The sequence below is a fragment of the Pelophylax lessonae genome, assembly GCF_965119305.1.
Source record: "Pelophylax lessonae genome assembly, chromosome: 3".
Classification (NCBI taxonomy): domain Eukaryota; kingdom Metazoa; phylum Chordata; class Amphibia; order Anura; family Ranidae; genus Pelophylax; species Pelophylax lessonae.
Genome location: NC_138770.1, coordinates 574,379,041 through 574,391,525, shown reverse-complemented (window position 1 = coordinate 574,391,525; position 12,485 = coordinate 574,379,041). Strand labels below are relative to the sequence as shown.

At 39.5% G+C, this 12,485-nt stretch overlaps 1 protein-coding gene across 24 annotated transcripts in view; it reads right to left on the bottom strand.

Moving 5' to 3' along the window:
* The window catches only part of LOC309549166 (protocadherin Fat 4-like), a 292,459-nt gene extending 281,577 nt beyond the window's left edge, over positions 1–10,882 (bottom strand). For all 24 annotated transcript variants that reach the window (XM_082249240.1, XM_082249258.1, XM_082249262.1 and 21 more), the window contains exons 1-4: positions 10,762–10,882; positions 4,813–4,961; positions 2,518–2,559; positions 605–688 (exon numbers count right to left, since the gene is read on the bottom strand). In XM_082249240.1, the coding sequence (XP_082105366.1) occupies positions 605–688; positions 2,518–2,559; positions 4,813–4,961; positions 10,762–10,834 (348 nt within the window). In that variant the 5' untranslated portion in view covers positions 10,835–10,882. The remainder of the gene's footprint in view (positions 1–604; positions 689–2,517; positions 2,560–4,812; positions 4,962–10,761) is intronic.
* Positions 10,883–12,485: the final 1,603 nt, after the last annotated feature.

The window sequence follows — 12,485 nt, the reverse complement described above, 5'->3', positions numbered from 1 at the left end:
GAGCATGTGCAGAGTGCCCCCAAGCAGGCCTAGACTGGCCATAGGGCACATCGGGCATTTGCCTGGCGGGCCGGGGCTGCATGTTTTAGGAAGAGTTGGCTGTGACTTGCAGGGCCGGCCACGGGTGAATATCCTGCATATACGGAAAGCAGGGCCGGCCATGGGTGAATGTGCAGATTGCAGGGCCACCCGCGGGTGGATTTGTGGGATGCAGGGCCGGCCGCAGGTGGATGTGTGGGATGCAGGGCTGACCACAACTGATGTGCAGCATATGCAGGAGGAGTGGAAAGAGTCTCACCATTCCCCCGTCCACGAAGCCGCTCCATGGCAACCTAGGCTGCCGCTGAACTGAAGGTCCCGGTTTGCGCATTCGCCTCGCAGCCGCCGGTCACCTGGCAACTAGGATGCCAGGCGAAAAGAAGAACAGAAAAATGAAAACCAATGCAGCCACTTCATCTAAGGGCTGGTAAGCTGCTATATAATACATTTTTAATATTGGTTTGTAGGATATAGTTAAAACAAAATATAAACACTAACGGAATGACATCTAATGTACTAATGCAATTATTGTAATACAAGGTATACATTTAAAATAATGACTCACCTCTAGCAAGGATACTCTGTAAATATCTTGAACAAACACAGGTCCATCACTATGTATTTTGTTGGAGGTTATTTTCTGGGTATCCTTAGTGGTAAGAAAACATGATAAAATATTTTTTGTGACCAAAGTTTCACTGACATTTCTTCATTACTGATACCTAACCTAACATTCCTATATATGTCTTACTTTATATAACAAATATGTGAGCAAGAGTCTTTCCTTCTTAATACTTGAATTCTGATGCTGGATTTCTATACCAGAAGAAGATGTTTTTTTTCAAATTACAGTCAAACCTTCCTCCCTCTTCCCCAATGCCATAGACCTCATAGGTTTGCTGGAGGTGGTAAGTCTGTACAACTGATGCCCATAATTAGATCTTACCATATTCATGGAGACAATGCACCACCTCCAAGATCAATGATCAGTTTTCTATGGGGATGTCAGTTCGAAACAGTTAATTTATTTACTCATCAACCAGACAGTGAGTATTCTCCAAGATAAGGATACAAACAGCAACGAAATTTTGACAGACGTTGTAACACTTCCCCACTTTCTCCAGGACAAAGAAACATTTTTTTTTGCTGGAGTTGGACTTTAATATATAATTCCCCAGCAATAACATTCATGTTTCTTCATTTAAAATGCCAGGGCTGTTTTTATTATAGGAAATGTTAAGCCTTACGAGAAAGATTATAGACATTTGTTAAATTAGGTTGCCATGTAGATGTACTGAACAGACTATGCTACCGTATTCTATAATATAACAGACTATGCTATGTCATTTCAAGAATAACCAACATAATGGATTACTGGGCATTAGATCCCAAAATGACAAGAACAATTTCTCCAAACAGCCTGTCCTGTTACCTATCTACTCTTTCTGGTGTGTCTAAACCCAAAAACAAAAAATGTAAAGGATTGCACCTAACAGTCCTTATAAATGGTCGCTGCATCAATTTCATTTTCCAAGCTTTTTTTCTCATTTATTTTTCACCTGGAGATTTTGCTCACTCAATCTATAGTACTTATGAATAGGTCATAAGGATCGCCATAGGCTGACTTCCTGATTTCAATTAAAAAACCTCCTCTCTTCATTTCATCACATTTGGTATTGGGGGTTGTAGTCTATAGCTTATAGCTGTATGAAGATTATTAAAACCCGCACTTAGAACTAAAAATGTTAATAAATGTGTTTGCAGCTGCTGTTCACTAGGTAAAAACCAAGAAAAATAAAATGTGCCAAAAACAGCACTTGCATTGGTGTGAATATCCAAAATTAAGTATGTGTAAATGACAGCAATTAATGAGAAATACTACCCATAAAGTGCAATAGTGCTAAACTGGATCTTGGGAGGTAAATGACATCAATACATGAAAAATAATAACCATAAAGTGCAATGGTGCTAAACTGGATCTTAAGAGTTAAGAGCATTGACCTCTTAAGATCCAGTTTAGCACCATTGCATTTTATGGTTATTATTTTTCATGTATTGATGTAATTTACCTCCCAAGATCCAGTTTAGCACTATTGCACTTTATGGGTATTTTTTCTCATTAATTGATGTCATTTACACATACTTAATTTTGGATATTCACACCATTGCAAGCGCTGTTTTGGAACATTTTATAGCTTTATACCTTTATAGCTTGAAAGGAAGATAACATTGTTTGAGATTTCAGTCCAGCTCATGGGAAATAAAAAGGACATAGCATTTCTGGCAAGATCAATTATCAAGTATTTTCTAAACTTGTGGAAAATGTATTTTGCCTAAAAATTAAAACAAATGCAGCCACTACTTCTGACATGTTTCAAAGACTGATATGTTGCATTATCATATTCGAACTATCTATATCTGTTATCTATTTAAATCCTACAGATATGCCAAACTGCTAATCAGTAATGTTTTACTTACATTCTTTTTGAAGCAATTGATTAGATCATTTAGTGCTTCATCCTAAAGGAAAATACAAATTATCAGCAGGAGGTGAGAACAGAATGAGTAGATTTGGGGTGGTGAAACGAACAGAGGAAGTAATGTTACCTTCCTGGCTTTACTGTCTGGCAGAAATGTGTGATTAACAAAAGTTGGACTGGACAGTAGTAAAAATTATTTGGTAGATAAAACAATTCACATCTAGCTGTTGGTAGGTGAGAACCTAACAGCACCTTGAGTTGGAAAAGTTGATGCGAATGTAATTTAAATAAGTGCTGTTAGGGTGACCAGAGTTGCATGTGTGCAAACTGGAAGCAGAAATTGTGCAGTCAAGTTGCAGTGTACAAGACCAGTTTAGTTGGTCTTTTCCTGTGTAAACCAGACTTCCTCTACCCATAATTAAAAAGTCAACTTACCAACAAATATTGTTTTTTTCAACCCAGGTATGTGATAGTAAAAATTGTGCTTTTGCTACTGTCAGACTGTCAAGTCTTTGCTAAATTACAGTACTTGTACTGTATATGGTCTGGAGTAACATATTAGCTTTAAAGCTCCTGTTTGAGAACTGGAGGGTGGGGGGGGGGGGGGTGTTAAAAAGGAGGGAGGCTGGAGTGTGAGGGGGGGTGTGTTCTGTCTCCTCCCCGCAGTGATGCCAGCTTCCCTTCTCTCCTCTCAGGAGCTAGTAAATATTTAATTAACCAGCCCCTTATTTTTCTGAATGAACACAGTGAGTGATCTGTACTGATCGCTCGTGTCTTCATTCCTAACTGGAGCATAGTAAACTATGTTTACTGCAGGCGGCAGAGAAAGGGGCTGAGGAATGTCTGTATAGTGGGGCTCAAAAAAAAAAAAAATTGTAAAAAAAAGTAAAAATTAATATTGTAAAAAATAACTTAAAAAATAAACAAAAAACTACTGACACCGTCCAATGCCCTACTGACACCAATCTTTGCTCTGCTGACACTCTTCACTGCTCTGATGTTTGTGTTCTGGGGTGCACACCCTAATGCAAAGAAATACAACTTTTGTTAGGTATTTTTTGCTGTCTGTGTTTCAATGGGGTAGATATGTCCTAAAGTTGGTCATACACACATACACACATATACACTGTATATTGTCTGCTCATTCAACAAAAAAATTCAAACAGATTTCTCCATTCTTCTAAACAATCTTCGCTGCTGGCTTTAGTATGACAGCTGGAGCCCCCCCGGATTTGTTGCAGTCACTGATTGGCCAACATTTTTCTGCCCAGCTTCTTTGACCTTCAGATCGAATTACGTCGAGCCAGTTGGCATCAGTAGGGCCACGCACAGATTTGGGCAGATTCAGTAGAAAAAGGACAAAATTCAATCTGTGTGTGACCAGCTTTAGTTCCCTGTCACTGGGATAGGGAGTAAAGAGAAATGGCTCCAGTGGAGACACAAACTGCAAACAAAACACCCTTTTTTGTATAGTGGTGTCAAGATGTCAGAGAATGTAATGAGAAATACCCAGCAGAGACACGGAGCAATAAAACAGGCCAGATGCTTCATCCTTTACCACTCTATCTGAAATACACATTTTGGCTAGAACAGGGTTAAAAAAAGTTTTCGGTGGTGTATTTTGGTTTTGTTTTGCCCTAGGCAAGGCTAAAATCCAGCACCCGCCCCTTCAATCTAAATTTGTCCCACCCCCTTCCTGTTTAGGATTCACCACTTCATCTGTAAACACCCCTACTTCTGTAGGCTCCACCTCTTCACAAATGGGAGGAGAAAGAGAGGGGGGAGAGTGGGAGTGAGAGACAGGGGGGTTGAGAAAGAGAGAGGGTCCCCCTATCCCCCCCATACTATACCAGGAGGTTCTCCCATCCTCCCCAGACTCTCACCTTCCTGCAGCCCGCCAGCTCCTTTTTACCAGGCTGCCTGGGTGTAGCAAGGCTGCCAAGGCACAATCACAGCCTGGGACTCTGACCTGCTCTGCCAAGTAAGCTACTTCCAGGATCAGAGCCTGGAGCCACCGCTGCCTTCTGCTTCGCTCCCGTCACTGAATGGTCAGCAGCTGCCCCTGTTGTCACCCCTCTGACGAGTGTCATCTGGGTGCGGTCCACACCCCCCTAGCGACACCACTGCTCATAGTGTCCCTTCTGCCTGGGGACGAGGCCACCTCCCTGAAAAAATGCCACCCAAGGCAAACGCCTTGTTTGCTTCGCAGTAGATACTCCCCTGCTTGTTATGATTTGGATATAGACCTAAAGAAACCTGAAGAAAAAAAAACAAACAGAGACGTAGATTTTACCAGAGCAGTTTCACTCGATGTCTTCTTGGTCTTGGATGCTGTTTTTCTGAACAAGTCATCATATAGAGGTTCCAAACAGATTTTGTCCCCTGTGATCTGATTGGCTTTCAGGTGAAAGTTGTTGGTTGTAGGGAATTGTTTAACATCACCTAAAGCAGAAGAAATGTTATTGTGGCGAGTGTTCCATGATTTACTATAATAGGCCCTATGATTAATTTTGTATCTGTAAAGTAGGGCTTCATTCTCTTTTTTTTGCTGGAATCATTAATTTCAGTGTAGTGCAAAGCTGACTATTTGCTGAGCACCTAGAAACTGGGCCATATGGCAAGTTGAATGAAATGGTGGTGTTCCGTGAGAATTACCTACCCGTGAGAAAAACCTACCCCTCGTCACTTCCGGTTCACGGCACTGTATGGAATGCAGCGCTTACATTAAAACAGCGGGGCTGCAATACGAATCATCTCCGCTCCTGTGCCTGTCACTTCCCTGATCTCGGCAACTAAATATAAAAGCGGCGGCGGCTGTATGTAAACATAAATCACGGAGACGCCAGCCGCTTTTATATTTAGTTGCCGAGATCAGGGAAGTGACAGGCACACGAGCGGAGATGATTCGTATTGCAGCCCCGCTGTTTTATTTAACCGCCGCGTGGGTAGGTTTTTTCAACGGTACACTGTGCTATTTCCATACTAGTGCGCATGCGCACTAGTCTGCTCCTCTGTTGTCCCTTTAGGTATCCGGGCCTGTGAGCATGCGCACTGCTGCGCTGCTCAGCTGTTCCTGGCCGGAAGTGACGAGGGGTAGGTAATTCTCACGGGGTAGGTAATTCTCACGGAACAGTGGCATTATTTATCTCTTAGGGGCTCCAGGGACAATATTGTGTCCCCAGAGTTCTTAACATTTCCAAACTGACATGGCCATAATAAAGTGAAATTATGTTATCTGCCTCCTTTTATGTTCATCCTTTGGTTTCTCTATAATGTAGAATAATCAAATAACTGGGGAGACCAACTGTAAATCTCACCATACATGCTTTATGTCCTTCACCCTGTTGGGCAGAGTTTAACTATAATGTTGCCCAGCTGGATATTAGGGTATGTTGGTGCATTAGGATGGAAATTACTTTAGAAACAATGTATAGAAGCAAACATCACTCAAGGTCAGTCTCCTGATTTCCATTCCACTGACACACTTCCAGGTGCCAACCCTGTCGGTCAGAGGCTCCAAGTAACAAAGAAAATCTGGGGGACTGCATGTCCAATTAAAATTACCATTATTGTAGCATATTCATAAAAGCAACTCCAAAATATAAATGTGGAGGAACTGCATCACCAGATAGCGCGTTTAATCATAGCTCACAAACAAATGTTCCACATAGGGGTATATATACACAAACATAGAAATCCTATACAATTAGAAAAACCTGTGTGGAACAATTGGCATCAACCACCAATCATTAGCTTTAAAGAAACAAATTTTTGAGTCTGCATTTGTGTGACACTGTCAGCGGCAAACATGGTAATGTGTCTAATTTGTGTTTCATACCTCAGAAAAAAAAGCACTATTAGTGGGCAAGGCTTTATTTTGTTATTGTAGTATAGGACTTTAACTGGCCATAGATGGAGGAAAGTTTGGCCAGTTCATTATGAAACAGTCAAAATTCACTCAGTGGGTGCCCCTGTTAGCCACTTCTTGCACAACATCCTTTAACCACTTCTGGACCGGAAGATTTTCCCCCTTAATGACCAGGGCATTTTTTTGTGATTCAGCACTGCGTTACTTTATCGGACAATTGCACAGTCATGTGACGCTGTACCTAAATAAAATTGATGTCCCTTTTTCCCACAAATAGAGCTTTCTTTTGGTGGTATTTGATTACCTCTGCGATTTTTATTTTTTGCGCTATAAACAAAAATAGAACGACAATTCTAAAAAATAAAACAATATTTTTCACATTCTGCTATATAACATTCCCTAAAAAAATGTAAAAATCAAAATTTTTTAACATTTTAGGCCAATGTTTGGTAAAAAAAGAAAATCGCAATAAGCGTATTTTGATTGGTTTGCGCAAACGTTATTATGTCTACTAAATACGGGAAAGATTTATGTCATTTTTATTTTTTTATTTTTATTTTTTTACTAGTAATGGCAACGATCTGCAATTTTTAGCGGGACTGCGACATTGTAGCGGACAGATCGGACACCTAACTGACATTTTTGACACTTTTGGGGGGACCAGTGACCCATTACTACAGAAATCAGTGCTAAAAATATGCACTGTTACTGTAATAATGACACTGGCAGGGAAGGGGTTAACACAGTGGGTGATCAAGGGGCTAAATGTGTACCTAGGGGCGTGTTTCCAACAGTATGGGGGTGGGGCTTATGGAATGACCATAGAGACCTGTGATCCTACATAGAAGGATCACAGGCACTCTGTGATCATTCCAGAGAGAAGAACGGTCAGCTGTGTTTACAATAGCTGACCGTTTCTCTCTCTTAGCGGGGAACGATCGCAGGTGTCAGGCAGCAATCAGAGCTGCCTGCCCCATGCAATCGGAGTCCATACTGCCGAGTGGGGGTGGGAGCACAGTGGCGGCGGCGCGCGCTCACCCCCTAGCTGCAGGCGCGCGACCATCGTACAGTTACGTTGGTTCACACAGGAGGGGCTGCCTGGCACAGTAAATCTACGGTGGGCAGTCGTTAAGTAGGTGATTGAGAAAACAAAATACCTGGATTGAAATATATCGGCCAAACCGCAGCTGCATCTGCCAAAATGCCTGCGGTTTAGGTATTTTGACAGCTAGCAGATATGGCTGTCAAAATACAATAGCCGCATCATGGCATTCTAATATTCATGCTATATGCCGTGGATTATTATTATATGGGATTTATATAGCGCCAACAGTTTACGTAGCGCTTTGCAACTTGAGGGTAGACAGTACAAATACAATCCACTTTAATACAGTAGGAATCAGAGGGCCCTGCTTGTTAGAGCTTACAATCTAAGAGGGAGGGTCAAGAGATACCAGAGGTAATAAGCGGTGGGGGATGGGCTGATGGAGAAAATAAAAATACAGTTGTTAGGTGGTTGCCAGATAGGCTTCTCTGAAGAGATGTGTTTTCAGGGATCATCTGAAAGTGGTCAAAGTAGAAAATAGTTTTGGGGTAGAGCATTCCAGAGGATGGGAGAGGCTCAGGAGAAGTCCTGGAGGCGTGCATGGGAAGAGGTGACAAGGGAGCTAGAGAGCAGGAGGTCCTGGGAGGAATGAAGAGAACAATTTGGTGGATGGTGGAATCTGTTAAAATCTAAACGTGTATTGCCAACTTTTGTCTTAGTAAGTTACAGTTGCTTAGAGAATGTATGGCTGTCCTGGGAGAAATATACTGTATGTGAGAGGATGACCAAGGAATACTATTTGCATATCAAAATCTATGTTAATGTCCCTGCTTTGCATTGCCTTCCTGTGTGTCAAAGCTGCTAAATCTACTGAGAGTATCCATGGTCCGACATTTAATTGCAACTAAAAACTAGATCTTAGCATTTATCTGTCCCTCATCTGAAGGGGCTGCCCCTCATTTGGAACCAAATCCCCCTGTACCTCTTCATTGGCTGTTCCTCTTTTTAGTCTGATATATAAACCTCTATAAAAATATATGTACTACGTAACAATCAAAAGTGGGTTAAACCTTCCACCCAACCTCTAAAGTATTGCATTTGTTATTACGGTACATAAAATATAAAATTGCCCATAAGATATTTTGTGTATAATAAATGCATGTTTTGTTACTTTGTATTTGCTCTGTTTTTCACATATACAGATCAAAGGGGTAAGATTCAATATGTATATGGTGTCAGTTAAAACCTGATAAGTAAACATTGCTCCTATTTACCCCCATATAAACCAATAGTTTAACCTAAACAACCCTAATAAGTCCTCTCTTCCCATTAGCTATTATTTTCCTGACATTTTTTTATTATTTATTATCTTTGTTTATTACTATTTGTCTAAAGGCGGGTTCACACCAGTGTGCTGCAGGTTGGAAACATCGCGATTTGTACGTGCGGTTTACCCACAGTTTTAAGTGCACTTCCACTGACTTCTATTAGATTGCGCACTTTGTAAAAGCACATCACAGCAAGGACTTTGATGTGCTTTCAGGAAATGCATGGTCTAATAGAAGTCAATGGGTGTGCACTTAAAACCACAGGTAAACCGCACATACAATCGCGGTGCACTCAAACCGCAACACACTGGTGTGTACAATTTACAGCTTTCTATTTTTATTAATTTATTTTAATTTTTTCTTTAATTTAATTTGTAACTTTGCAGAGCTCTGTACCAGGATTATACTTTTAGCATAAGGTTAATGTAAAAATGATATTTTTTTATCTACAGTAACACATTTTTAAATGAACACTGATCAAAGTAGAAAATATTTGGTATTTGTTTCCATGAATTGCATAAAAATATAATAATATTTGCAAGACAATAACACCCAAAGAAACCATTTTTGTCCTAAGAAAACAATACTTTGTATTACTTTGTTATCTTTGGTAATGACAACATTTTTGCCAATAAACTGACTGATAGCAGAAATATAAAAATTGCTCTGGTCCACAGGGAGTATACCCGAGTGTGAGAACTGAGGTTGTTAAACAAGGTACCTGAATTCCCCATGTGACATGTCATCAGATAGTTACTCTATTTCTAAATTTACATAAGGATAGATTCCAGGAAAATTATCATAAATACTGTATATAAAATGTAGAGTTAGCCTACATTCACATGTCTAACACAGCCTTTAAAAAAAACTTAGCTTTTATTAAACAAGGAGCAAAAGTTCCTGCCCAAAAAGGTCAATTTAATGTGATTTAAATTGCATTTTAATCTAAATAATAATTGAACCATGTACTGCATTCAGATCTGTTTAAAGATTTTAAATGCGTTTTTTACTGCAGTGTGAATGTGGCCTTATTGACGGTCTGCTTTTTTGTTTTGGATGTACCGTTTGGAATACACAGTACTAGTGCAAAAAATTACCATGTATACTGCATAATGTACAAACCACTCTGCTTCTGACCATCTAACCTGGCATTAAAGAAAGTAATTAAATGACCAAGCTTATCAGATAGTATTTAGAAAAGTGGAGAGATGTTCAGGAGTTGGGTATATTGTACCTACTGATGTGGGTCATATATGAGGGTCTGTCCAATGCCCACCCCTATTGACATCCAATCAAAAGGCCCACACATCAGCTACAAAACGTCAGGCCATGTTTTCTACAACTACTATACAGTCCTTGTATTCCACGGCATGTAAACTTTAGTCCTGGTATTCCTCATTTCATATAACCTTCAAGTGGTATTCCTCATATCATGTAGCCTTCAGTACTAATATTCCTCATTTCATGTAATCTTCAGTCTTGGTATGCCACATTTCATGTAATCTTCAGGCCTGGTATTCCTCGTATCATGTAACCTTCAGTCCTTGTATTCGTCATTTCATGTACCCTTCAGGTCTGGTACTCCAGATTTCATGCAATCTTCAATCCTGGAAGTCCACATGTCATATAACCTTCAGGCCTGGTATTTTGCATGTCATATAAACTTCAACTGTGGTATTTGTTTATTGTAGATATCCAAAAATGTACTACTGATTTTTATCCTGGCTTCTCTTATAAGATCAACCCCTATGTTTTTTTTATAATACTTCTCATTCCCAAAGTGATTAACAATAAAATATATATATATATATTTATATATATATATATATATTATTGTTAATCACTTTGGGAATGAGATCACTTTGGGAATATATATATATATATATATATATATATATATATATATATATGAGGTTTAAATATTTCCTATAATTATGCAAAAGACTGTGGAATGAAATATGTCAGTAACAGAGCTTAACCGATAAAGTTAAAATGACTTACCATTTGTCCTTTGCTGCAGTGTAATAATACCGAGTATGAGATAAAAAAGACATTCCTTTAAATACAAATCCATGGAGGCATAAGATAAGTAATAGAGCAGCACCCTTGATGTCTTTTTCTTACTTGTTACTTTCCTACTTAGATAATTGTGTACGTAAAAAATAGAACACTACTCATCTCGTCATGATTAAACAAAGAGTCATCACACACAGCCAGGCACTGCATATTAAATTATGGTATTATTTGACAAACATATTTACAGCATGATTTCTTCTGTAAACAGAGTGGATTATAGTGTTGTGAATGGTTTCTTTGGCTTGCTTTCCTTTAAAAAAAAACAAAAAAACTTAATAGTTTGCTAAAGCAGTTGTAATGTTAAAGGCAATATTCTGGTTATCCAAGCTGCTTCTTTAGTTCTAGTTAGCACTAGCAGCATACCCTGCTCAGTCACCTTAACAAAATGACCATGAAAGATCTCAATGCTGACAATGATTTCCCAATAATATCACGGGAGGTGTGAAATTTGTGTAAACACCATGCACTAACACCATACACCTGTAATTAGTAAAGTATTTGCTACATTATAGGGAACATTTTGAAATGTTAAAGTAGAACCATGGGCAAATCTTTTTTTTTTTTTTCCTTTTCATTTTGTATAGCGTATGGAAGGGTTATAACTCCTGTCAGGTTTTCTCATTTGTCTCTCATCAGGGAGGTTTTCCTGCACTTTCTGTCCCATAGCCATAAAAGAAGGTGGTAAGGAATCCTTCCAAAGTGAGGGAATTCCTTGTTGTCGCCCCCACCAGAACTAGTGTCCCCATTTGAAGATTTCCCCTCTAATACTATTCTGGAGACGGCCCAAAATTTGGGATTTTTTTACTTTCAATTTCAATGATAACAGTAAACATGACAATTAGAGAAAATGATAATCTCCCGAACGGGTACACAAACAGCAATAAAAACCTGAAAGGTATTCTGACCCTTTTTGTCCAAATATAAAAAAAAAAAAAAAAAAGTTTTGTGTTTGGCTTAGTTGTTCCTACGCAGTGCCCTGAAAAAATGTCCTTGTGTTAAGTTCCTATCAAAAAATAGCCTCCTGGAATGTGAGTGTGCCTACAGCTTCAACGATGAATAGTCGCACTTTGAGATGTAAAGCACTTCTGCCTCGGACTGTTAGTCTTGGTACATTTAAAGTGAGATCTGATGATATCTCTACTATGCTGCTCACTGTTGTTCATGATAGAGCTTTGACATGAAGAAGCCATGGCTCTACCAAGATTGCCACCCTCACACATACAGTGCAAAAGACAAGGTAAATCAGACATGTGAAAGATCAGCTACAGCTATGCTACAGGCAATACTGGTGACTATTCCTTTCCTCTTTCTGGCTTTTTTGGGCACAGCTTCCAGAGTTCAGTTCTTTACTATAATGCAGTTTTTATCTTCAGACCTGTAAAATGGAAATATTAACAGATTTCTTGCTGTATCCTTGTGGGAGGGAATTCCTCTCACTTCCTGCCCCAGTAAAATTCCGTTAACATTGTCTCCCCCCTTCCAACCCTCTGAGACACAGTTAGGCCCTTTTCACACATACGGTCCGTTCAGTTTATTAGTTCAGTCACGTCAAAATGTATCAGTTTTCCATCCGTTTTTCGTCAGTTGTCATCCGTTTTCGTCAGTTGTTATCCGTTTTTCATCCGTTTTTCGTCAGTTGTTATCCGTTT